The sequence below is a fragment of the Anabas testudineus genome, chromosome 23 (assembly GCF_900324465.2).
Source record: "Anabas testudineus chromosome 23, fAnaTes1.2, whole genome shotgun sequence".
In the NCBI taxonomy this organism is placed as follows: Eukaryota; Metazoa; Chordata; class Actinopteri; order Anabantiformes; family Anabantidae; genus Anabas; species Anabas testudineus.
In genome coordinates this window covers 2850790-2877921 of record NC_046631.1, presented here as the reverse complement: position 1 = coordinate 2877921, position 27132 = coordinate 2850790, and the positions used below count along the sequence as shown (strand labels likewise).

Sequence of the window (27132 nt, the reverse complement as noted above, 5' to 3'; positions counted from 1 at the left end):
AATCAATGCAGAACACCATGAAATTTGAAAAGGTTCACAATCTTTTCTTGTCACTTTTCGTAAGACATGGACTCTTCATCCCTCTGAACAAGTTGACTTGAACAACATGTAACAGAAGATGTATTTCTTCTACTTTCAAGGCAACTGGCAATGACACAAAAAAACCAAGGCCTTTGTAAGATCAAAAGAATCAAATCCATTAGGTTGAAAACCAACTTAACAATTATGAGATAAAAAAGCAGGTCTGCTGCTAGAGCACAGTTGTCGGAGAACCACTCTGGAACAAATACAGCTAAACTCAATGATCATGAAAATGATCACGTTTATGTTTTGGGCTCAAATAGAAAATGATGACAGGTGTGTTTTAAACATGACAGACGTGGCGTTCTCTGAAAAAGCCAGTGGATTAAATGTATCAGTTGAAAATTTAACTTTTTTTTATTGTGTTCATTTTTAATTAATTTAAAAAATAACCACAGCCAATCACAGAGAAGTTACAGTATATTAATGGAAAAAGCTGCAGCTGAATATTTTTGTTTCAAGTACAGATGGATTTTGCTGCTTATCTGCTTCTTTCCAGGTTAAGTATGTTTTTCCTCTCCAGATTCAATCCCTTTGGCAGCAGCAGCATCCGTGTTTTATTCCATTTTACAACTCATAAAAGATTTCTGTCTTTTTTCCATTAAAGTCCATTGGCTTGTCTTGGTAACAATCAGCTTTATTCTCAAACTGTTCCCATCTGTTCGAGTGAGGAGTAGCCAATCACTTATGAGCTGACTGTCAAAACTCACAGCAAGTGGTAATCCTGTAAGCTCGGTGCGTGTGTGTGCACGTGTGTGTGTGTGGTGTGTGCACGTGTGTGTGTGTGTGTGTGTGTGTGCTACAGAATAACAGGGAAGGAACAGCCTGAAAGTAAAAGAGAGGAGGAGTACTAATGAGACCTTCAGACGGAGAAAGAGAAATACAAGAAAGAGGAAAACAGAGATGGACTTATCAGGTGTGTCGCCGTGGCAACTGCAGCCCGAAAGCAGCAGGAGTGTTTCATTTTCATGTATTTTCATGATGATCGAGGATGTGACATCAGGGCCTCGCTGTCTAACGTCTGTGTGTACAAATAACGACTTACGAGCAGTGCTCGTTATCTGAAATCCAGAGCCAGGCAGCTGGAGCCCTGACATTTAAAGGAGACGGCTTCTCTGTACGCAGGTGACTCATCCGTACGGCGTTCAGGTTACGAAGGGGAGGGTGACGCAAACATTCCATATGAGGAGGAAGGAAAAGGCGAGGTGCACCTGAACACGCGTGAAACATCCGAGCAACAGGAGGGAGAGTCACAGGAAGTGTCTTTGTTTTAAAGCAAAGCTTGACTGGACCACAGTAAAGTGCATAATAGAAACTTAAGGAGACAGTTGAATGAAGGCGTATTCAAAAATTGAGTTTAAAGGAACGTTTGGATTGCTTCTAATGGTTTTTGAGTGACTCACACCCTTCTAACCAATCAGTAAAGGCCAGTGTCAGGGGTGGGAGTTAAATACGGCTTTATATTATAGGTTGTTCATTTTTTTCTATACATTTTTTCTGCAACAGCTGCTCAAAATGTACATTACAAAATGTAACCTAATTTCTTAATGACTGTTTATAGAAATCATTGGCGAGAATCAACCAACACAGTAAAACTGAACTGCAGCCATAAAATCAGAGAGCTAATGAGCTAATTGCAGCATTGACTGCTAATTCTCTGTGGGTTTGCCACCGAGAGCAGCAACGTTTACGCCACGTAGACATTTGATCCTTTTGTTAAAACAAAATGATTGCTGGGTGCACCTTTTAAAGCACAGATGTGAAGAAAAGAAATCTAATCAATTCATGTTTTGGATCACTTGATATTTGATCTGCTGATGTACGGCAGCTACAGACGCCCAAATACTCTTTCCTAACTTTGTTGCTTTACAATTCTGATGTTGTTGTACCCATATGATTTATTTTTTCTATTAGACTTCATGCAACGATGAACCACACCTCAGACCCGCCGCAGTGATTTCAAAGTGCCGATCTGCAAAAACATGGAATATGAGGAAATGTCAGATATTATCCTCTGACGGCCTTATGTAACTCCTGAGCGTGTGTCAGGGATAATCCTCTTACAGAGGAGGAGAGTCGCCTTAATAGGAAACAAAACAGTTTGCCTCCTCTGTCCCCTGCTTTTCATAATCAAAATGGAGTTTACTCCGAGGCCAGCCCACCAGAGTAATCCATGCTGGAGGACAAGCCTCCCCTCTCTAATCTATGATTATTTGTATGTTCAAAATGACCAGACAGTGATCGACATTGGATAAACACATGCGTTTGGGTATTAAAATGCATCTGTGGGGATGCCAATCACAGTGGCATTGTGCTGGCCAAAATCAAAAGGTCTATGAGTCGTAGAAGGTGATGTAAATTAATGCATACATTGAACAATTAAACACAGAGCGTGTTGTACAATCCTACTTGTTTGCACTGTTAATTTAGATGATTTAGTTCAATATAACAACAAATGCAATGTAAAAATAAACACGTATATAGATCCTGAAGGGACAATCATGTCAGTGCTCTGTGACTGAACATATTAAATATGCATTATCGTGAGTAATGACGTTTAATGAGAAGTTCATGAATAAATCTAGATGTTTTAAGTGAAACTGACTCCCTCTGGTGGTATAAACAAGACACAACTGATGATGCTGAGGTTAGGAAATTAGGGGAAAAAAACTAACAAACTAATAATAAATAATAAAATTAAATAAAAAAAAACAAAACAATAGACAGTAAATGCCTGACAATTAGCAATACACAATCTCAATACTGAACTGTAAGTGCTTGCCTGAAAAAGTTCAATTTTCAGGTAAACCCAGGTAAATATGTATTGTATTGCAGCGTTGCTGACGCAAAAATGAACAATAGAAACCAAGTTAAAAACCAGTGAGGTCGCCCTTTAAGTATGTTTTATTTTTGATTGCACTACACCATAGCAGAGCAGATGGCCTGACATTCATTTAAATATCTTTATTTACAATAAAGCAAGATGTGAGCTCCTCTAACAAGGAGAAATGTAAACAGGGCTTGTGGTTCAGTAAGCTTGGGAGAGTCCTTTCTCTCATCTAAAACAAGAAGCCTCTAAAAGTTGAGTCTTGCTTAAAATCTACATTCAGGATCTGAGGGCATACCAAAGTCAGAGTCCAAAGTGGTAGAAACTATCTGGAGGGGAAAAGAAGTAGCAAAACCTGCTGCAAAATGTTCAAGAGGACGTCCGGTAAGAGTGCAGACTCTCGTGCAGAGTTCATCACTTGTCCACTAGGAGGTGCTGGTCTGACATGGCTGGAGAAAAATGTGAGGGTCCAGAATCATGCAGGAAATCCAGCGCGCCTCCCCGTCCTGTGTGCAGCATTATCAGCTGATAACCTGGAGAGAAGAGAAGCTACGTGTTGAAAGCTTGCTGAAGTTCACGTGGTCTGCTTTGCGTTGTATAGACAGAAACAGAGCGGAATGAGCTTGAACCAGACCGGATGGTACATTCAGGGCCATTCCTTGTGATGGACCCTGTCTTTTTTCTTCTTCTTCTCATTCTTCTCCTTTTGCAGTCTCTCTAGCTCGGCCTCGTACATCATCTCCTGGATCAGGTACTTCTCCCTGCGCATACGGTCCCGCAGGTCCTTGGGAAGGTCTGGGATCAGGTATGCGATCAGGGTCTTGATGGCAAAGACCATGTGCTGCAAAAAAAAGTTTTAAAATAAACTTAGCAGCAGTTCAATGCAGGATAACACCCTTTACACTGCAGGACAGTGATGAGGTTGATTTCCTAAACAGGTAAACAAACTAAACCTGTCAGAGGACCTTATTCAAGTAATCACCCTACATCACCACCCTAGAAAGTAAAGTTAAAAGGGTTAAAGACGTTTTGAATAATTGACAGGGCCATAGTCATCAGCAAGAGACCTTTGTCTTGCCGATGTCTTTTTTATTTTTAGTGAATTAAAATCACTCACAAAACAATCTACTCCCAAACTCAGCCTGTTGCCCTGGAGTGATTTATCAAAGATTAAAACTGACCTCAAAGACGATGATGAAAGCCAACCGGGCTGCCAGGACGTGCCAGAACTGCAGCGTGTATGTGTAGGGCTCAGCCGAGTCTGGAGGCTCCCTGTAGTCACGGTACCTAGGGAGTTGACACACTGAGGTCAGAGGTCATCACAAACTGGTATCTAACCATGTCATTGATCTGTATGTACACACACTAAATCTGTCAAATGTCATATTAGGCTTCACAATGACTTTTTATCCTTGTTTCTTACTGTGCAAAACTTTTCCCTGTATGTTTCTCCTTGGTGGATAATTGCTCTTTGGGATATATATTTAGAATTGGGTTTGAACTTCTCATGTTGTGATTTACAGATATTTTATGTGGAGCACAGTAAGAGCCTCTGTGTCAGAGGGATCATTAATAAAGTGATGGATGAACACGCTCACACAAAGTAGGTTACACGCAGTTTTTGGTGTAACACACACAACCTGCAATATTTCACAGCCTCTTCAAACAGCTCAGAGCCATTAGTCCTGGGCTGAGATCTCTTCTCAAAGTCAGACACCCGGAATACAGACAGACTGGCGTTGACGTAACCCATCATACACCTAGAGAACACATGAGAAACACTTATAGTATCCAAAAACTAGGAGGTCTGGATTCCCTACACAAAGTTAGGCCAAATCAATCAAAATAAAATTAACTTATAGCTAGCATGACCTGCACTAAACACTTACCCCTCCCCTGCTCGACCCTGACCAGCACAAGGCCCGTACTTGTAGGCGTAAACAAGGCGAGGGATGAAGTCTGAGGTAACAGCGATGACAAAGGCGTTGGTGATAACGGACAAGATGCCGATGCCTTCCAGAATGCCGTACCAAATCCCTGCCAAACACACAAATGGAAACAAACTCAATTAGACATTGATTAAAAAATGTGAAGAGGAAAAAAAGTAGTTATAGAATAAATGCTTTATTTACCTATGTCTTTGGCTTGTGAGGGCAGAGGTCGCCGCCACTGCGTGACAAACTTATAGGCATCTAAACGAATCTCGATTATGTTGTTGAGCAGCGCTAAGAGGGGGGCTAGAGGGAAAGCCGCCACGAAGATGGTGGTGAAGCCAAACTGTAAAACTGAAAATCACAAGCATCAGAAGCCTTTAGGCTAACATCATTTGTGTCTTATCTTAAAGATTGGGTGAGGGTATCTGAAAGTTGAGTCATGACAACTGGACTTCTTTCTTGTCAGGTCGAAACATTTCACTACTCATCAAAGTCAAAATGGATGTGTGCCTCTTTGGGTGCAAACATACTCATCTCTAAGTATTCGTCGAAGAGTCCGTAGGCATTCATCGGCTGCAGGTGGTAATCTCTCTCCCACTGTGGGAAGCTGGCCTTGGCGTTCGGTCCATGCTCTCTGCTCAGTTTCCGCCGCGTCCACCAGTTCTGGATCAGCCTAACAAAGCAACAAGAGTTGACGGGGACTGTTGATTCATTATGGATAGAGTGATCTACTGTAATTTGATCTATTATTGTTCTCCGTGACTTTTGAGATATTTCAGCGTGGACCAAAGTGAAGGGCTGATCGGCCCACTGTAGAGTGTCATGCCTGTCATTTGGATGTTATTGTTAATGTTTTAAAAACTCACGGGGAGCCAAGCTCCATAAAGTTGTTCCATGTCTGTTTTAGCACCATGATGATCCCCATCTGCATACAGAGGTCAATGAGACAGCCACTGGGATGACACTGCAGAAACAAAGAGAGAGAGGGTCACACCACACTGTTACCTTTGTAAACAAGAACATTTTTAAAGGTTCAGCAGCACTGAAACTTTAGTCAGTGTGTATGTCTGACATGGATGAGTTCTACATAAGCACCATTAACACAGCATAGGCACTATTAAGTTCATCAGCAGTAGATTTCCAAAGTCAAAGTTTCAAACTGCAGAATTTGAGAATGGGCTTGGGAATGGGAATCACTGTAACACCAGCACACATTAATATTCATAGTGTTTTGTTGTAAGCACACCTTTCCCACATATCCATGTGGCCCTCCGAGCCGAATACACGATTCTGCACAACCACAAAAAGCTGACTGAGGCTTCACTTGTGCAGCACTGTACAAGCCACATTACAGAGAATTTCTCCATTTCCATTTCTGCAGCAATGGGAACAAGTGGGAGCACATTAGCCCAGCACCTAAAAGCGCTGGCTCAGGCCTTCTGTCTCTGTGGACCACTTTGGTGTGTGTTATTTCCCTGTGTGTTCCTATAACTGTAGCTGGCAGCAACTCTTACTTGCTCATGAGGGTTAAATGCCTTGTGGCTGAACATACAGTAATAGCCTAATGCCCCATTTAGAAATACTTGGATCCATAATGCTTTGCTGTTATTGTCCCATGTGAATGCAAAGACATTACTCACTTCTTCCAGTTTCCAGCGATTGATGAGGCGTAGATATGCACCAGGCCTGCCTGTAAATCTATCAACAGAGGACACGCGTGGACTATCAGTCAAATTCAAACAAGCTTTTTTGAGAAAACCATGTCACTTATAATGAAACTGCAGTGACACAGGCTGTATTGTACCAGCATGCTGCATGACTGTCTCACCTTCCCAAGAAGAAGGCGATGTAGAATGTCGAACTGTTGAGGTTGACAAATTGAAATAGGAACATCTTGAGAGTAAAACTGTTCTCCCACTCTGACTCTGTCCTTGGCTGCTCTGTGAATGTACAATCAAGACATCAATGTACTGGCATACTTGTAACTGTACTATACTAGATTTGCTGGTGCTGGTGCAGCCGACTTACCTAAGTTTGTGAGCAGGAAAGCAACTTTTTCATAGAGCTTTAAAAAATGGTAAAAACATTTATGTATCACTTAAATATACAAATGTTAAAAGCATCTTGTCTTTTTGAATCTTGGTTGTGATGTAGCCCAATAAGGTGCCTACATACCACTTTAGTGGAAGGCAGAAACTCACCACATTGAGCAGCATGATGACGCAGAAGTTGATGCAGACCGCCGTGCCTGTCGTCGCCACCTGAGAGTTGTTCCTGATGAGGGCCCAGCCGAAGGCGGCGAAGGTGCTGACGGTGATCACACGATAGATGACGATGCCGAAAACAGCAGCAATCACCACCAGTATCTGACAATACAGTGACATGCAAAAATTACTACAGAGTGGCAATAAATAAAAACTTCACATCACAGCTATAGGGTTTAAAGGAATGTAGGTAGCTAACAAAGCCATTAAGTGGTTTGTTAAAACTGAAAAACTGCTTTTTTTTCCTATTGATGTAAAAATAAACCCCAAATTGTATGCAAATAATATTTTAATCTAAACTTACTCAATTAAAGTCATATGAATAAAATACAAAGCTTGAATTTGAACCTGCTGCTTGATTATTATCCCAGAAATTTACCATGAAAAAGATCCCAGATGTTGAGACGATGAGGCGACTGTATTTATCAGTGAAGGCCTGGTATGGCTCAGGTTTACCAGATATGGGATTCATCCTCTCCTTTTTGGAATATTTGGCCTCAAACTGGGGGCGAATTTCATCCTGAAAGACCAAGTAAAGGCACACGAGAGTAAAATAAAGCAAAAAGCCTCAAACATGTTCATTACCATGTAGGACCATGACTATTTTAAAAATAAGCTACAGCGACTATTAGTCATCATCAGAGAGTGTTTACCAGTTTGAGTGAACAATGGACTATTTGTACCTGCACATTAAGAATTACCTTTACCCTCTTCCTCCCAGTCAATGAGGTCCCAGTCATACGCGAGGCGCCCTGCGTCTTTTCCAGAACTCCAGGAAGACCGTTGCTGGAATGCATCAGTGAAATGACTTCAGGAGTTTTCAATGTGACAATGTTCATTACCATGGCATTCATTTGGGCTGGACATGTAGTCAACATTGGTTTTATTAGAACCTGTTTGTAAGAAAAGACTCCCTTGCTATTGTTTGAAATGGGTTGATGAGGGCGATGAGACAAAATTGAAGTTGGGGGCCGTAAAACCAATACAATGAGCTGAAAGCCAAAATGCTCCATAGAGCCGAAGTGAACTACAGAATCGACCTGTCACTATGAGTGGCACCTTTTAAAGCACAATAACTTTACCCCATCTTAATAAGAAAATATTGACATGTGCAGCTTTAATTTGGTACAGAAGGAGTATTATGGAGGAAATGCTAAAATTGGCTGGGTTGCAACTACAGCCTGTGTATGATTAAAAAACATGTTGATATTGTTTCTCCCATTTACAAAAAAAAAAAAAAAATTATTAACAAATAAACTAACAAATAAAATGAGAATATAAAAATGTGGCACTGCATATAGTTTAACATTAACACTACATTAACACTAACATTTAGTTCTGAAGGTGTGAATCAAAATCCCAAAGGCGAAGTCATGACCCCCCAGATCAGTTCTTATTTATGTGACTGGCTCAGTCCTGAATGGCTACCGATAACTAGTGAAGGCAACAGTTTAGATGCCAAGACAATCACGATTCTGTAAGTAAGTGACACTAAAGTCCGTTCTGCTCACCACATACACACGTCACAGACGTACTGCTGAACAAAGTCCTGTGGATAGCTTACTCATTGCCTCTCCACTGAAAAGTGCGGCGGTATTTCTGCAGGGGCTCCACTCTGATCAGAGCTTTTTTTTTTCTCGGTGCTGTTTTTCCTGTAATTTCTCTTTTGTTTCCACAATCCTAATGAGCATACAAACAGAGGGAGATGTTTTCTGTGTGACTGCTCTGCTATGAGTGGCACTGATTCGCATGTGAAGCCAGCATGGGCTCATCCTTCTGAGGAACCTTAATAAAGGGGTTAGAGCTGATCCTCTGGTGCAGCTGAAACTGCAACATACTCATTTGGACTGCAGCAGGAACAACAGTTCACTGAGAAGCAGTGACTATAAGGTCGGTAGATGCATGTCTTTTTTAAACTTATTAAACTTCAAACTATAGTATCACTGTAACTATTTGAATGTGTTTGCAGACCCCAGACTGGCCTCTGGCTTGTCTGTGCAGCTTTGAAAACAGCTTTCGTCTTCTGCATTATGCTTCATGCCATATTACTAATCTCTAATTCTGACTTTGTGTCTCATCGCTTCCTAAGTATGTGCTGTATGTATAGATAGATAGAAATTCAAATACTCAATGCTTGAACCATGCATTTCTTACATTAGATAAAATATCTGGTTCAGAACATTTATAACATATTACTTAGCAGTTCAAAACGCTGGCACTGGGTTCAGAGGTCTGTAGCTGATTAAAGGGCTGTTGCAGTTAATTTGTAGACGAGATAAGATAGAGGTGTGTCTTTAGGAGACATCCTACTAAAACTGCACAGCAGCAAGACTCTTAATTTAATATTTATATTTACTAATATTTTTCCAACTTTAATGCCTCCATGAAACATGTCATTCCTGTAACTTGAAGTCAAACTGTTAGACATTATATAAACAAGCTGTTATAAAACCTTTCTGTGTGCAGAATCAAAGTCTTTCTCAAAACAGAAGTTAATAGTAAATTCCTCTGCCTGGCTGCACAGGAACTCTCCCTAAGGTCTAAGGTATCCGACTGATGGGGATCCTCCAGAACCTCACTCTGGGCTCTTCTCAGCCAGAGGTCACCCACTGGGAATCAACACCACACCTATCATCAGCTGGTACTGTAACATTACCAAAACATATAATACAGTTAAAATAGAAAGTATAACATGTTCTCATTTTGAATTTAAGATTCACTGTCTTGTTTACCTGTAAAAAGCAGAAACTATTTACTACTATAATGACTGCATACACGTTTAAAAGCAAATGTCCTGGCCTGAGGAAACATAACCAAACTAAACTTTGTGCCCCATTTTTCATCTTTGCCCTCAACAGTTAACAACAACATTATCGTGCTGGGCGTGTTGACCTTTGCCCTCCAGCTGTGCTTAGTTCTGTTCTTCATGTGGAGATGTTGGAGATCTGACAACAGAGTACAACAGGCTCTCAAACACCCAGATGCTGTGAAGAGACTTATTGGTGAGAATGTCTTGTTGTTGCAGTGTAGATTATATAATAAAAAATGCCACTTGTCGATTTTTTAGGAGAATGTTGTTTAGCTAAATTAAATATTAATATGAAATAACTGATGTTTTAAGACCAATAAAGTGGCATTAAAATTAGTTTTCTTACTATGTCTTTTTTTAATTGCAATGCATTAATCAGCATGCAAATGCAATCCACATACATAGTTTATGTCTCATGTAGCAAATGCTACATCCATATCATTCAGAGCAAATTTGATTAGATGCCATGAGCCAGATTATAATCAGTTCTAATAAAAATGAGAATCTAAGAATGTTCAGCTGGACAACTGTATATTATTTACTTCAACAGACAGATTAAAGTTGGTTTTTCTTTCTTTTTTATGTCTCCAGCCCCCTCAACCTTCCACATAGACATTTATAAGCAATCGAGCAATCAGGTCTTTGTTCCTGCTGCTGTTACTTATTCAACTGCTGCTGTTGAAGATTATGAACCCAGCACAAACGCTCTGTTAGCACCTTCCATACCCTGGGACCTTGTTCAACGCTGATGACCCTCCATGAGGATCCTGGTGTTTACCAAAAGTAAACAAAACCCTGAACATTGAAGGCAAACACAGCGGAGGATGTAACAGCTCCAAAGCTACATATTTTCCATAGGAGGTAGAGGAAACTACAACAGGACTTGCATTTAACAGGTGGACAGAAACACAACTCGAAACAAAGGCTAATGTAACTATGCTTATGTTGGGTGTGAAAATAGGCAAATATACTCATTCTGGTTTAAAGATTTTTAACAGAAACTCGACTTACCCCAAACAGCCATGAATACAGCAAAGAAAACAGTTGCCCCATTGTCGAAGAGATGGGTGACCTAAAACGATGGAAGGATGTCTTTAACATAATGCCAAAATAGATTGAGGCACTACACTACACTGGAGTGTACATTTACATGTGCTTATGCAGTTCAGCGTCACCACTACGGGAAGTGTCAATCATCAAGCACATTTTGGCACAAAAGTAGGCTTTAATTGACTGGTAAAGTGCTTAATCATTTAACAGTCAAAGTTACTTTTTAACATAGTCAGTTGCAACAAGTCCATGAGTCCACACACACACACACACACACAATAGCTGAACACTCTGTGCTCCTGCTGTTGTGACAGTACCTTGGCATAGATACAGCTGTCAGACAGTCTCAGGTAGGGGCAGTACTCGTCACAGATGGGGCACATGATGACGTCAGTGGCCTGGCAGATTTCTTTGCTGGAAAACAACATTAGGCTCAGCTTACAAAGTCCAGCAACAGTCAAAAAGACATTTGCTTTTACATTTAAGGCATTTATTTTAAACTTAGGATAGTGAAAAAGATTAGTGGCCTTTGTTTCATTTAACAGGCATCTAATACTGTATGTTACAAGACACTATTTCACACTCTGCTCCCTTATCCGTAATACCAAATTAGTTTTGAATTAAGAAAAGTAACCTGATTGTCTGATTGAATAAAACATCTGGTCAGCACTTCCTGAGCATTTGTGCAGCAGATGGTATGAATCCCGATACGGCTAGTTTAAAAAAAGAGACGCATATTTTCATCAGAAAACAGAGGGGGTGTGTTTACCTGACCTGGCATTGCTCCAAAGTGAAGACACCATACAGGAATACCAGGAGGCCAACGAGAGCAGCAGGAAACAGCATCCCCGTGTACCAGCCGAGCCAGGCGAAGTACAGACCGATCTTCTCTCCAAAATATCTCCTGCAACAGCAGCGGAGAACAAGAGGACTGAGAGAGGCATTAGTTTTTCTATAACTATAAAAAAATAAATATGAACAATGTGATAAAGGTGAATATTTCTTCCGCATCTTAATTTTCAACGTGACAACTGATTGTCTTAATGTTGTTACCTGATGAGGTCCAGCGGCTGATATTTGTACCAAACCCCCCACCAAGCCCAACACTCATACAGGAGGTGTCGGTGATTCTCCGCCCCGTGTGTTCTGATGGAGTTTTTACTGTGGTAGCTCCCCTGTTACAAAACAAAGAGTCGTATACATGATGCAGAAAGCAGCGACAACATGGGACAGGAGTGAATTACTAAGTGGCTTTGCAGAGATCAGTCAAAGTACCTCATGAAGAGGGAAAGCTGCTTCGTATGAATTATTGCTCAAAAGACGATTAAGCCCTGGAATCAGACAGAGAGCATCATGAAAGAAGAGCAACAGATGCTGATGCTGTAAAACACACCACTGCTTGAATCTGATGTATTTACATTCATGGCTTATAAGCCCATCACCCATCTCCTCTCACTATGCTAAGCACTATGCTACTTTTATTCCCTTTACTAATGGAACATAGGGGAAGCTAGTCAAGCTGAACGGATGATCGTGGAACTAAACCATATGCAGGGAATGTGAAGAATTTAATTTAACCCTATGAATGGTAAATTTGTATATGTATATGCTGGCTTTGCAACCGTTGTAAAATGCAACATACTGTACAGGTCATTTAAATAAACTTTTACTTTCCATGCATTGCTGTAGGGTTGCTAGAAGAAAACTCACCCATCTTATTTTTCCCTTCCTCGTACCTGACCCGCTGGAGGATGTGATGGACGATGCGACTTCTGGTGGCGTTGCTGAAAAAAGTGTCTTTGTTGTGGATGATGAAACTGCAGTGAAACGAGATGGAAATTTCTTTTGTGAAAGCTTTTTAAAATTTGATGGTTTTCTGCATTAATTTGTCATAAAATGTGAAATATTAAATTTGTATGACAGGGACAACAGATAGAATTTAAAGTCGCAAAAGTACAAAAGAGGAAGTGGAGAAAGCACCAGCGATGTACGATTTAGTTAATTTCTCTGAATAATGAGATCTGTAAAACTCACTGATGTATCCTGGATCGACTGAAGGGGGCAGTAAAGCTCTCGTTCTCCTCGAGGTCTGGCAGAGCGTCGTTGTCGAACTTCATGGGCTTGCGGGGAAGCAAGCCACGAAACTTGTTGATGCGCTTCTCCATCCTGCAAGTGGAATTTCCGTTAAAGCTCCCACGGTTGATCCGAGCTTCATCGGCTGATTTCATGCTGCTTCCTTAAACACTCACCTGCTCATGAACTTGTGCCGTCGGTGCATGTAAAATATTTTTCTCCTGGAAAATGGGGAGTTGAGGATGAAACAAAAAGAAGAAGAAGATGTACCTACTTCAGTTTTTTGACCATATGTCAGGAATGATCCCATATTTAATTATGTTTAGTCTGTCCCCTAGTGGATACCTTTTTACTCTACATGTACATGTAGCATTTAAAAACTTTTTTTTCAACAAGAACCCCTTTATTGACCATGTAACAAGCTTTATATGCTAAATAGTGGTGGCTCACCGAAAGGGCATGCGAATGTTCATGAGTTCTGCATAGCGACAGAGAACATCCCATGGTGCATGAAGCTTCAGAAAAATCACATCGCTGTTTGTTAAAGAGGCCTGAAAAGAAGCCAAACACACAGAACAACAATTTACCTTCAGTGACTACAAGACAGCTAAAATAGGGACGACTGCGAAATGTCATCTCAACAACCAACGCATTACGCTGTTGGTGTAAGCAGTGGGGTCAGCATCTGTACAACATCAATATGTCTGCAGGGATCCGCTCTTTTCCTCACCTGTTTGCACTGGCTGACAAGAGTGGGAGGCATGAATCAGGAGCTAACTGGAAAGAGACCTAAAAATAACAGAATGACTCTACTCAAGAAACGCACACAAATGGGCTGTTGAAGGAGACAAGAGCCATTGTCTTCCCCTGCATGTTCTAGATAATCATGACCTTGATGCTACTGCATCAGCAGTTGGTGCTGGTGTTAAAACACACAGAAACACACACACACACGGAGATCACAACATACACATTTTCCACTTTTTCAAGTGGCACTTTTGCTAACTAAGAAGCAGCAGGGGAGAAAATTGCCATCAGCGCGTTTGTTATGGCTTGATGGTTGTGCAGCTCACCCGCCAATAACGCTGCTCAGTTGTCAGAGCTTGCATTGACTGAGCATTTGAAAATTTGACAGTGTGACCGTTGAGATGACAAGCATGTGAAAATCAGCCACTTTTAGAGCTATTCCATTCATTTATTGACATTAACGACACACCAACTGATGATGTGAAATGTAAGAGGTGTCAGAGAATCAGATCTGTTACCCTGTTGTTTTGGTTTTACAGTCTGCAACTTTATGGTTTAATTTTAATAAAAGGCTAGTAACAATAAGATTATTTAGTTGACCCCTTTTTAGATTAGATCCTTAAAATAAGCAGCTAGTGCAAATGTCTTTACCTCCTTTTCCATGTGTAAGCCCTCTGCACGGATATTTCTCTCAAATACCTCCCTCTTCTCTGATTGTGAGCTGGACTTTCTGTAAACCAGGATGTAATCAATGTGGCTCTTTCCATCGCTGAAGCAAAGACCACTGGACTTACTCCTTCCCTGGGAACAGACAGACAACAAAGAGAATGAGAAAAGACTCCACTGCCATGTTTTAAATGACTCCTCTTACATAGTTTATAATGAGTGGATGAATAGGTGGAAAAAGAGCTTGTATCGATGCCTCTGGGAAGCTCGGACACTGAGTTTCTGCACTGACCTCTGGGAGGCCAGGATCTGACTTTGTGTTGTCATCAAGAATGCTGCTGTGGGTGGCTGGGTTTAGCAGGGTGGAGTCGTCGTCCCTGGACTGGCTGCTGCTGTCTTCTGTTCTTTCCCTCTCGAGCAGCACTTTAACATCCTTCACAGCTGGTGAGGAGAACAGAGGTGTAACCGTACAAACATGATAGATAACGTATATGAGTATTGCACATGTTGCCCCTGGGTGTGTGAGGAATTTCAGGCCTCGTCGGCAGTGGGCTCACCAAGGGGCGGCACCTCATCTTGAGTGCTAGAGTCAGGGGCTTCAGCAGAGGATTCCTCCATGATGTCCGCCCTTCCACGGGAGGACAAGGCAAGAGGTCTGTCCGCCGCCTTGTAGCCGGAGGTTGAGGGCTGCAGCGGGACTCTGCGTGGGTGGGGGCTCTGCCGCTGGGGCTCAGACCCATGTAGAGATAAACTCACACCTAAAAGACACAGAGAACACGTTGTTTCTCAGTCTCAAAGCACAACTTGATATAGTGATGGGAACTGGATTTTAGTGAGCAAGAAGGTACAAACATCTCAGCCAGAACATTGTGGCTTCCATGTTAATCTGTCCCTCACTCAAGTAACTTACTCTCATAGTAAACGTACATCAAAAAGTATATCGCTCAGGGCTTGATGCAGGCAGCAGAGTAAAAACGAGCTCAGAGGGAGCTCTGAAAGCCAGCAACATCAGCAACTGACCAAGTATTGACTGAGTCGTTGGTATTGATTAACCAATCTATCACTCACCACTGATTTATTATGGTCACTCTCACTGTATGGATGTACAGTGAATGAGCAGAAAAGCTGTTATAAATCCTTTCCACGCACAAATTCAATACAAACTGTCAGTTGTTGTTATATTAGGTCATGGAAAATGACTGAGTTGTCACTGGTCATACAAGACTCCTAACAAGAACGTATGAATCACAGGACTGAAATTCAAACACAAAGAGAGCATTGGTAGTAGTAGCATTAGTATTAGTATTTATCTACAGTAATTAATTAATAAATATTAGCTCCCAGAGACACTCTACACATAGTATTAGGCCACATTATGAAAGTGTGCCCAGAGAGTGACAAACAATGTATCCATCAAACTTTAATGGCCCCATGGCGTGTCTGTAACCCAAGCCACAGCTGAGGTCACATGGTACTGAAGGTTTGGCAGCAGTCAGACACAGGTGTAAGAGACTGCTCTCTTCAGAACTCAGTTACAGCAGAGTCTATTTTAACTCATAAACGTGCCCTGCTCATATTTTACACACTTTGACAGGACAAGGACAGTAACATTTAAAGACACAAACAAATCTGTGGTATAACAACTATTATGGAAGCTAATCCCTAGTAGAGTAATAAGCATATTAGGAAGGAGTGTTACACGTGGGATAATCAACTTACAGCTCACATACAATGGTTATGGATGTCATAGCCTGTATGAGCACGGCCCAGGGGGGCTGAGCAGACCTAAACCTGATTGGCCACCCCCGGTGCTACTCTTACCAAAAGGTTAGAGGTACTTGGCTTATGATTATAACTGAATGTAGATGCTTCAGCACAAAGTAAAGGCTGATCTGGTCTAGAAGATGACAATAGATTTCAAGCTGTGTCTAATAATGAAACTGTATATGCAGAGGTTAGGAATCATGTTGCTCATTTAAGTAATTTCAATCAGTTGAGTTTGAGGATTTGTAGCTGTAAAATCCATTCATTTAAATTCATTCTGTTTTTTGTGGAGTGTTGAGTTTTCTCTTTGTTAAATAATCCCATTGTGTTAGTTTCAGTAGCCTGATTCTTATTTCCTGTAAACTATACAGAATAGTGTTCACAATTTGATGATGATAATCATGATGAAGACTAATTTCCAGTAGTTTGTTCAGTATGTGTGTTCAGTAAGTAGAAGGTGCCTGTTATTTTTTAGTGTGTCAGATACGTAATCATTGTTTCATATCTTATGCTGTTTATCTCATTTTCAAGATGTTTGCTGCAGACTGTGAATATTAATCAGGCCACAGCTCCAAACTGTAGTGTTTCTGCTTACTAATTCAACAACAGGTGAGTTGACAGGGCGACTCTTATAAAGCCATGTAGCGCTCATTCTACATTTATGATTTGAACTGCTCAGGTGGTGCAGACTGATGTGAAGACGTGGCTACCCAGGTGCAATTATTTCAACTTAAACATACAGATGTGAACTGAAATGAGAAAAATCTGATGTCAGCTGACAATGAGACGTGCTGTCCTATTGCTACGTACTGTAGCTTCCAGTTAACATCTGCGCGGTACAAATGGTGCACGGCTTGTTTCGGTTGACTAAACAAGGACATGTGTCAGAACACAGTGCATGACAGCTTGCTGCATGTGGTGCAGACTGGTCAGAGTGCTCATGCTAAGCTCTGTCCACCACAACATTAACATCTGTGTATGTCTACAGGTATACATATCGAGGGCTACTGTCATTTTAAATAGCTTTTATTATAAGTTGGCTTTGGGTTTCATTGTTTTCATATACAATTACTCAGTCATAAAGTTGTTATTGCTATCTTTATGCTTTTAGTTATCGTGAGAGACAAAAACAAAACACATATATTCTCTGCTAAAAAAAAACAAAAAAAAAACACTTCATTGCAAAGTGGTTCTTTGCGTCACACAATCCAGTCTGGAGATGACAGCTCGCACTTAGAAGAGAATAAAAGATTGCAGCTGGAGAGGGGATAAAAGATTGGGAGGTGGTGGGGTGTGTAATGTGTTGCCAAGGGGATCAGATGTCAGTCACTTGTAGGAAGGAATCATTCGTTCTATCAAAATGCGCCCATCATGCCCTGAAGTGGCTGGGGGGAGTTGCACATCCTCCCTGGTGCCAAGCTGTGGAGGTATAACACCGGCCAACCTGCTACTGGTGTCTGGCTGACACGGTCGCAGCACACACACCCGCACACACACACACACACACACTCTCCCCACAGAGGCAGAGCATGACCCATTTCTATGTCTGATGCACCATGGAGAATGAAAAAAAGAATCCCTTTCACATTGAAGAGAAGGTGGGACAGCTCAGCGAGAAAGCGAGTGTGTGAGAATGTGTGAAGGTCAAATGTTTGCACGGTAACAGGGAGCTGCGTAAAAAGAGATGGAGCGGCATGAAGGGGAGTGTGTGCAGGACACAGCAACACACACTGACAGCACTGCAGCACCCATAAAAAAAAAAAAAAAAAAAAAAAAACAGCCTTCGCTTCAAGACAACTTGACGACACTCACCGTGTGAAGATGCAGACAGCTTCACCCTTCAGAGGGGAAGAGATGGACGGGGCTTCCTAGTTGAGCTGCTGTGGACACCAAAACAGCCAGAAGTCTCTTTACCAAACACTCACACATGCACACACACGCATGATGCATCAACACACGCGCGGCGATCACCTCTCCTCCCCCCAAGCCCCAACGTGCAAATGACCTCGCTGAGGGAGACAAACAAACACAACGTCCCACGAGGGAAAGCAGCATCCCTACTTTTTTTTTTTTTTTACTCCTCACTCCTCATCACTGTAGCGGTCCATCCAGCATCCACCACGTTTTCACACACGCACTCAAACACACGCTCAAACACACAGCCACGCTGACGGAGCTGTCATAGAATCAGGTGGCAGCTCGGATTTTCTCTCAAGAAAAAAACACAAGCATGAGCAGGATGTTTACAGTGAGGGAGAGAGCAACAGAGGAGCGAGAGAGGAGAGAGAGGAGAGAGAGGACGTGCATACCGCTCATCGGCATTCAGGCTTCTCTGGCAGCCAATCAGAGGTCAAGTTGCTCTGGCAGCAGCCAATCAGAAAAAAAGGTCTGGTTGTGTCAGTGTTGCTGTAGACCACAACAATGACAGTTGGACCTATGATTGGACACTCAAGGACACACACTTACACACAGGAATAACATGCACATTATTCCATAATCCTGTTTTATTGTAAAGAGGCAGGATAAAGTATGTGAACCCTTTGGAATTTCATGGTTTTCTGCATTCATATGTCATAAAATGTGATCTGATCTTTATCTAAGTCAAGAGTATTAACAAATGTAATGTGCCTAAAATAATAACACAACAATTCAGATCCTTGTCGCGTCTTTATTGAGAACACATTTTATTCTAGGTATGCTAATGCCTGACTCCAATTATCCATAAGTTTTTGTTTATATTCATGTTCCACACACTGGTAAAATATACAATACTTTAAGTGAATCCAAGCGAAGTTCATCTAACTAAGTGTGACATACTTGTGCTGCTGTCACAGAGTGTCTCCTGACTGTCGCTGCAGGTGGGCAGCGGCGTCACAGACAGCGACGCCGGGCAGGACACGGGCTCGAGGTAATCGCTGATGGGTGGGACGGCAGAGGCCTCAGAGTGAACGCAGTCTGGACTCGGCAGGCTCTGGCCGCCTGGTGGGAAAGGACTCTTCCAGTGGGAGAACTCAATGGCCACTTGACCCCCGAGGTCAAACCCTGCAGAAGCCGAACAACCAGAACAAGGAAACGATAAGAAAGAGCAGATTAAACAACCAGCCATTTGGTAAGAATTACAGTGATGTGTGGCTTTTATAAAACTAATTTATTGAAATGTTTTATTTTATCTGACTAAAATTATACAAAAAAATATGTCCTGTATAAAACATATAAAGACCTGAGCGCTTTATTTGAGAAACTGAAAACTTACATAATTGCTTCAGCTCTAAAGAAATCATACAGAGTCATTTAATAATTTAGTAGTATCAATCAACAGGACTCCTCTGTGTGCTCTGAACTTGTACCTGGCGCTTTGCATTGGTCCGAGTTATTCCCTCAGTAATGTTGCCCTCTAATGGTGAAATGTGTCAACAGCATGGAAAAAACAAAAGGAACAGGATGCCCCCATAACAGCAGAACATCTATAAACTAACAACCAAACTAGGCACGAAGATATATGTTCACTCCAGCAGGAGAAAAACAAGCTTTATAAAATCATTTTCAGGTGGAGATTTGTCAGTGAGTGTGGTCAGACAGAGTTGTCCCTCTTTTACCAACAGCTGACTGAAGAGCTACACCTTCTCCTCTGCTCCTCTCATTTCTTCACGAGGAGACTGCTGAACCAGCCTCCGGCCTTCGACTTTATCTCAGCAGGCTTCTCTCTCAGTTTCAAGAGGACTGAACTCGGAGTAGTGCAGGTGTCTGTTTTTTTCCCCTTCTATACAAATCAGGGTAACCTGACATCGTGACGCCATTCACACAGACCTTAAAGTTCAAAGTGTTTCATGGTGCCCTTAGAAATTGCACTTTGACAATTCTAGCTGTCTAGACTGTCCAATAGTTTTGATGTTGTAGCTGTTGTATATTACATTAAAAAGACCAGAAACTAAATTAATTAACATCAACATTTGCTCTTTGTTTAATGACATCAAACGTGCTGTAGCACTCGACTGAAGTAAAGAAGTGCTTTTCAGTCCAGGATTCAGCGACTGCCAAAAGCCACTTCTTGTTAAATATGCAGTTTGTTTTGACTGGACAGTTTGACTGGTACAGTAAACATAATGTATTGGTCACTTTTCCCCTGTGTGTCAGATTTTTGTTTATACTCAGTAGAATTTGGGTTCGGTTGGAGTCTCTCCTTTAAATAACGTATTTATTTAAGTTGGGTTTGACTTTTTTTCCACATGTCTGTTTGTGTCGGGTCCAAAGATTTACCTGCTGTTTAGATATGATTTACCTGAAAATACAGAACACTACTCTGTACAGTTCTTTAGTTTTCTTCTTCTGCTGATTTCCCACACATTGCTGTTATGTAACACACTAGGGACAAGTGGAACTAGGGAACACACTCGCACACCCCATCTCATGGTTTCCTGTGAAACACAAAGCCCAGCAGATTCGGAAGGTACATCAGCAATGAACAAAGACAGGCCAATCAATAGCAGAGTAGAGGAACGTCTGGCAGTCCCTGAGCCTCCCAGCTCAGTCCTCACACAGCACATTCTGCTCGAGGATAAATTCTGAGAGGAAGGCATGAGGCAAACCTAAGTTACACTTCTCACTTCACCTGTTTTACAGCCTTAAATTCTATAAATGAAAAATGGAAGTATGAATGTTTTAGGATGGGCGTCCCCAAAATAATATTTGTTCTGGAGTCAGCACCTGCAGCAACTAGAGCGTCGAGAAGCTCTTTAGTTTTCCTTAAGGGGAATTCACCCAAGATATTTCCAAGAGCTTTTGTATAAAATACGGGAAATATTATTTGGCATGGGAACATTTGCAAACAACAACAGTCATTGAGGAAATAACTGCTTTTTATAAGCTGCCTTTTTTAAAATTTCTATTCATTAGCATAGGGCCACTCTAATTTACCAAAGTAAAGTAAAGATTTTAAGTAACAGACACTTGTTCTTCCACCTTGCAAATGAAATACACATTGTACAAATGCCCATTTAAAAAAAAAGTCCAATAATAGACAAATGTCTAGACAACTTCCTGTCAAACGCAATTTGAAATGGAAGGATGTGCGTCAGATACTAATTCACTTTTCCAGCAAGCATTTTCCAAATGATGGAAAATGGAACATGCCGTCTTTAACCCTTCTAAACTAGCAGTTCTATGCAGAGCTGATGCAGCACGGCAAAAATCAAGGAAGTAAAAGAAAATAAAAGTCTTGATAGTCGACTTTGTAGTTGATTTTATCATCACCCGAAGTTAATCTCAAAAACAGGAAAGCAGACATTCTTCATGCTTCTTCATGCACAATGATTAAACTAACTAGATAAAATTGGACTAAATCATTAAACTTGCTGTACTTAATTACATACAGAGTAACACAATGACAAACAGCCATTTACTGACTACGGATTTAAAAGCCGCATTGAGCCAACATTCCTCAACATCCCATGAAAGTCACCTGAAATAGCATGAGGGGCGAAGGTGGTAATCTACACCTGGCATGTATCCGAACGACCTCCAAAACTCACTGTGCGCACATTCTCTTTGAAGATAGTGTGTTCTAAGCACTATCTATGTCACAGTCATCAGAAAAAAGTGCCCAGGTGGCTCTCTGAGGAGAGCGAGTCCCAGATAGGTAGCACCTCCACTTCCTGACACCGTCAGGTAAGAAAACAAATGCAGGTGCAGGTATCTGGGCTACACGCTGAACTAGGCAATGACAAGTCTGACAACAGTAATCATGGAGACACTAGTGGTGGAAGTCCTTAATGTGGATGAAAGAGTGTTGATGATGATGCATGAATATACTTTCTAGGGGTACAACTAAAGATTTCAAACATGTTCATACTGTGGCTCTCAGAAATCCTCTAATCAGTCAATTTGATTATTTTTCATTTAGTTCTTCAGTGAATCTTCACCTCAGGGCTGCATAACTGCACTAAACCGCTACTGTACAACGGTGGCAAAGGGTGGAATACTGAGAGATTACAATCAATTAGAACTTTTAAGAACCCACAGTGATGCTGACTAGCATTTTCCTCCCAAACAAAGGCCAGAGCTTTTAAATCAGAGGCGGCACACTAACTCTTTCTGAAGAGTGCGGGGCTATAGATCTTTCCCTTTGTAAAACCAAGAGGGGTGAGTCTCAGCGATCCAAAGCTCTCCCTCAGCACTTCATTAGTTTTTTTTTTTTTAATATAGCACAGAGAGAAGAGAGGAACACCTGCATGCAGCAGCAGCAGCAGCAGCAGCAGCAGCAGCAGTGTAGCCTGAGCTGAACCTCCGACTCCTCACTGTCACGGCTTACAGCTTACAGCCTCCCCTGCTAAACAGACGTGCCTCTGAAATTATTCAAATAACTAAAAAACAAAGCCTGAATATTGCAAATGGCAGGAGTTTGCAGTTTCGTGACAGACAGGAACATTATTTCAGACAGCTTCATCAACAATGCTGTCAGCATCCCGTGCCGTACAAACAAAGTTACATGTCAGGGGAAATGACATAAAATGAATTTGCTTACTACTTTTAGTAGTTTTAGTAAGAAAGCTGCCTTTCTTACTAAGGTTAGGAGAGTACACCACTGTTTTGGCAGTGCGCTCCTATACCATTATGGAAGTTGTAAAAGGTTTTTATAAAGGCAATGCAGCAGAATCTAAGATCACTACCTATTTACAGATTATGCACTGCGCATACATTACTGTCTGTCATTTAAATCAAGAGTCCAACTGCTGAGTCTGTATATAAATCCACTTGATGGTGCCCACATCAAAACCTGGTTACTGCTTTACCCACAATGCATCTCAACAATGCCACCCTTACTGTACATATAGCTGCTCAGATAACCATGAACTTGTGGCGTCATGTAGAGACGAGGAGCAAGGTATGAACTCCACACATCCAGATTTTTTTTTATTGTCTGTATCTTTCCTACCTATGGCTTTTTTTCCAACAGAGGCATGCACAGTACACAAGTAGAATAGATGCTAGAAAGATGTGGAAGGTTTATTTAGGTAAAACAGCAGCATTACACATGACCATCCATCATGTTTGCTTTAATTAAATCATGTCAAATAACACTAGGTTGCAACAAAACAACCACACACCTCTATACACACCAGGCTGGTCTGTTACACCTTAATATTCAATCTTTTCCTTTGCAGAAAGTCAGGATAAAAGTGCACTTACCAATGGTGATCTGACTAACGCAGCTGTAGAAGGTTCCTGAAGAGACATTGTAGCTGCTACTGCTGGGCTCACGGTCTATGACAAAAGTAGAAATCAATGGCATCCTTTTTAGCACAGTAACCATGAGCTGTCATTAAAGCCACTGCGTCTATAAAGGATGTGAAAGGCAGAAAACTGCTTTTTTCTCTGTGTCAGAGAATCATGTATCTTACAGTTACAAAAGTGTCCACTAAGCCCACGGAGCGTAGTGCTATTCCTGAGAGCTTGAGGAAAGCCATGACCCCGCAGTGTTACAGGAATAAAACTCCTAATCCTGCAAGCATAGTGCTCTGCTCCACACGTTTGAGCTGCACAGGGGAAAACCCTTGACCTTGGCAGAGTTAAGGGAATTAAATCCATGAGCCTGGCAGCTTTAGCACCGTATTATACCAATTTATATAGAGTTGGAATGAAATCATCTACTGTGGCAGAATGATGACTGAGCCCATAACCTGGAAGATGTTCAGAAAGAACACTGCTGCACTAACCCTGAAGGGAGTGATGCCTCGAGACCTGCAAGAGTTTGTATGTGACATCCTGAAATGGATGTGTTCTAGTCTGCAACTACAGGATGATGTGCATCCTTTACAAAATCGAATCATTTCGTTGAGGGGCTATGATTGCATCTCACACTAACTACAGTACAGGATGACTGTTATACAGAATATAACGAATGTGGTTGAATGATAAGATGCACTTTGAATGAAGTTCTTAAAATGCACATAAAATGTAATACATTTGTGTATGTAAGTACATACACACACAATTTACAGACTAGTAGAAGATGGACAAGTTTGTTTTATATACTATTTTAACTAAAGGCAGCACAAGATGTCAACTGATGATTTATTTTGATCATTGATTTATCTGCACCCCGTTTTCTAAAATTGACTGATGCTTGGACTATGGATGTTCAATTAAATTTAGTTGAAGGCTTACCTATCCAATATTTACTTTGGAAACTGAGTTGATGAGAGTTGCAAGACTGAATCAAAACATTATACCTGCAGTCCCTCAGCTTATACAAAACTATAAGCTGAAAGACACTAAAACGCAACGTAGCACTGAAGCGAAAATTCTTCACCTATTACATTACACTTCATCATCTCATCCATTGTTCATACATACGCTGCAGCTTTAAGATACCTGAAGATGCTAATACTAATGCAAACATTAATACAGATACTGTAGTCTCAATACAACTTAATGCAAATGATGTTTATTGGATGAAATTGGAATTCCAACTCATCAGGGGAGATAGGAGTGTACTCATTAACTGGTCTCTGCAGAGGCAAAGATACTACCTAACATGTTTTGCATCTCACTGAGAACTAAATACAAATGCTATGCTCTATTCATTTAGCAATTTGGGAAACATTTACCAAAAAAAACCTTATTCTTTAATCTAGCACCTACAGCTGCATCGAAGCAGCACAGCGTAGACATTTATCACTGACTGGGAGTCTTTTCAGTTTAAGCACTCCTGCTTCCTTACACGTTTGGAGATAACGCTGTAGGTATCATTTATTACTAAACCTATCGGGACACAGCAAGTAGAAACCAAATCAGCCTCTGAGCAGCTTCCGGTGACATCTGTAATTTATCATCACCTGGCACTTTAAATTATATACAACATCATTTAAGCTTCAGATATGAAGTTATTTCATTCACATTGAGGTTCATGTGAATGTTTGACTTTTTTTTTAAGTAGCATCCAGTAGTGAGACAATATTAAGTCATAGGCTGATTTTGTTGTGAACAGCAGTTAAGATACTCTGATGCAGCACCAGTGTGTTTAGATTATCTTTTTCACCTATAGGCAATTGTACTTTAAAATGTGCGTGTGTGTCCTAAGTTGGACTGAGGATGCTTCAAGTCTGCAGCTGAGGTTATAATACAACATGAGGGGTAATTTAGCTTTTGTGCTTCCAGTTAATTATTTAGTGAAGGACTTTGTAAAACTTCATTAAGACTATCATGAGCTCATCCAAACTAGTTTAACTGTTAAATAACTATTACTAAATTAAAATTTTCTAAATTGTTTGCTCATATATTAATTCGTTTACGTGGTGTAATTTTAAGTGTTCCATTAATTCTCGTATTCTGTTGTTGGAGCACACTGGAGCACCACACCCTGTTTATATGCTTAAATTAGAGTAAACTGAGCTTAATTGATGATACAAACTGATGAGACTGTGTCACTCATGTGGTGCATAGGATGCCTTTACCTGCGGATCCTGAGGAGAGGCGCGTCGCGATGGCGCGGCGGGGACTGCGCGGACTTCCCGGACAAACCCGCACTACCTCGTCTTGACACTGCAAACGGATGACCTGGTTTTCGGGATTTTCTCCGACCTTGCTGGAGGCGATGTGCTCGCTCCCAGCCTGGATCTTCATACCTGTATTTATCCGACGGACCAGTCGCATGTCTGCTCCTGCTTCATGCTCCAGCATCCTCCTCACCGGGGAGCGGTCACACTTTATTACGCATGGTTCCGTGTGTGAAAGCAACAACTTCTCCACTACCTAGAGCATCCTTTACTCCAGCCACTACACACTTGAAACGACCGCTGTTTATGGCAAACCAGCTCCAAGCAACCTAACCTCCGCTCCATCGTGTCATCCTCTCAGTGCTCGTGTCGCGGGTGATGTTGCAGTCTTTACGCACGACTGCAGGCGTGGCTGCTTCACGTGGGTAGGGAGGTCGCAGTGTTGTGGGACAACTATAATGTGTCTATGAGGAAGCGCAGAGATTTTAAAAGCCCCAAAATGATTATTACTCAAATACCAAATGAATGAAAATAACACAAAGTCGTTTTAACTCAACTTTAAATAATACATATAGGTATAAGTTAAAGAAGAATATTTCTACAGGTACATACTGTAGTATTAATTTCTAGTGCATAATGTGGTGCTAAATCAACAAAAATGCATTCTGTGTACTCAATAAGTGATAGTACAAAGTCCTATACTGTAGCTCATGCTGTAACTGCTGTTGGCAAACTCAGTGAGCAGTGGACCAACTTAGTTTCCTCTAAATTCGTTATTGCCACACAAGGCTTGAAAAGATGTTAAAGTCCAAAATCTGAGTCAGTTGATACAAAGTAAATTCTACATTAGAGTCTGTGGCTTCCAGCCATGGCAGTGCACTAGTGAAAGCTCAGAGAACCTTAGAGAAAGAAAACACTCACAGCTGAGGAAGGCCCTCTGGCTCAAGGGAAATAGCCCAGATCTGTCTGGTAATAATTTACCTACTGCAGAAATCCTTTACAGTGTTCTACATTTACAAGCAAGGGTGTAGACCAGAGCGTGTCTGCTGCCTGGTAATCAAACAGCATGTCCACTTTAGTTTGTTTAACTTTTAATCATCTTAGACTTTGCATCTCACCCTGTCATCGTCCCTAAAAGCAATGAGCGTTTTTTAAGTAGTGAAAACGTTTTAACAACTAATATCCAAACATTTACCCTGCAATATTTTATTATATTTTATTCTATAGTGCCCTGTGCTGGACAGTGCGTAAATGCAAGACACTTAGTTTTATCCTACTGCTGATGTGACTTTACAATAGCATTTTCTGCACCAAACAAATAACACATAATTTCACATGTATTTAGTGACATGACAAATTCGTATTATGTATTTCCTTTTAATTGGTATGGCTTGTGATACAAGTCATGAACAAGAGACATGGC

At 41.2% G+C, this 27132-nt stretch overlaps 1 protein-coding gene across 1 annotated transcript; it reads right to left on the bottom strand.

Annotated features, from left to right (window-relative positions):
* Positions 1-2951: 2951 nt before the first annotated feature.
* LOC113163381 (anoctamin-4-like) lies at positions 2952-26182 on the bottom strand. The gene is given in 29 exon segments (XM_026361935.1): positions 2952-3749; positions 4090-4195; positions 4549-4668; positions 4798-4945; positions 5041-5193; positions 5373-5515; positions 5709-5806; positions 6483-6540; positions 6671-6782; positions 6871-6907; positions 7044-7208; positions 7486-7628; positions 7814-7854; positions 7856-7892; positions 10927-10987; positions 11283-11379; positions 11735-11869; positions 12019-12140; positions 12241-12296; positions 12676-12782; positions 13000-13131; positions 13215-13259; positions 13489-13589; positions 14437-14586; positions 14744-14892; positions 15009-15209; positions 19033-19257; positions 23401-23475; positions 25668-26182. Coding segments are annotated over 29 exon segments (3438 nt in total). The 5' UTR covers positions 25894-26182; the 3' UTR covers positions 2952-3554.
* Between the last annotated feature and the right edge of the window lie 950 nt (positions 26183-27132).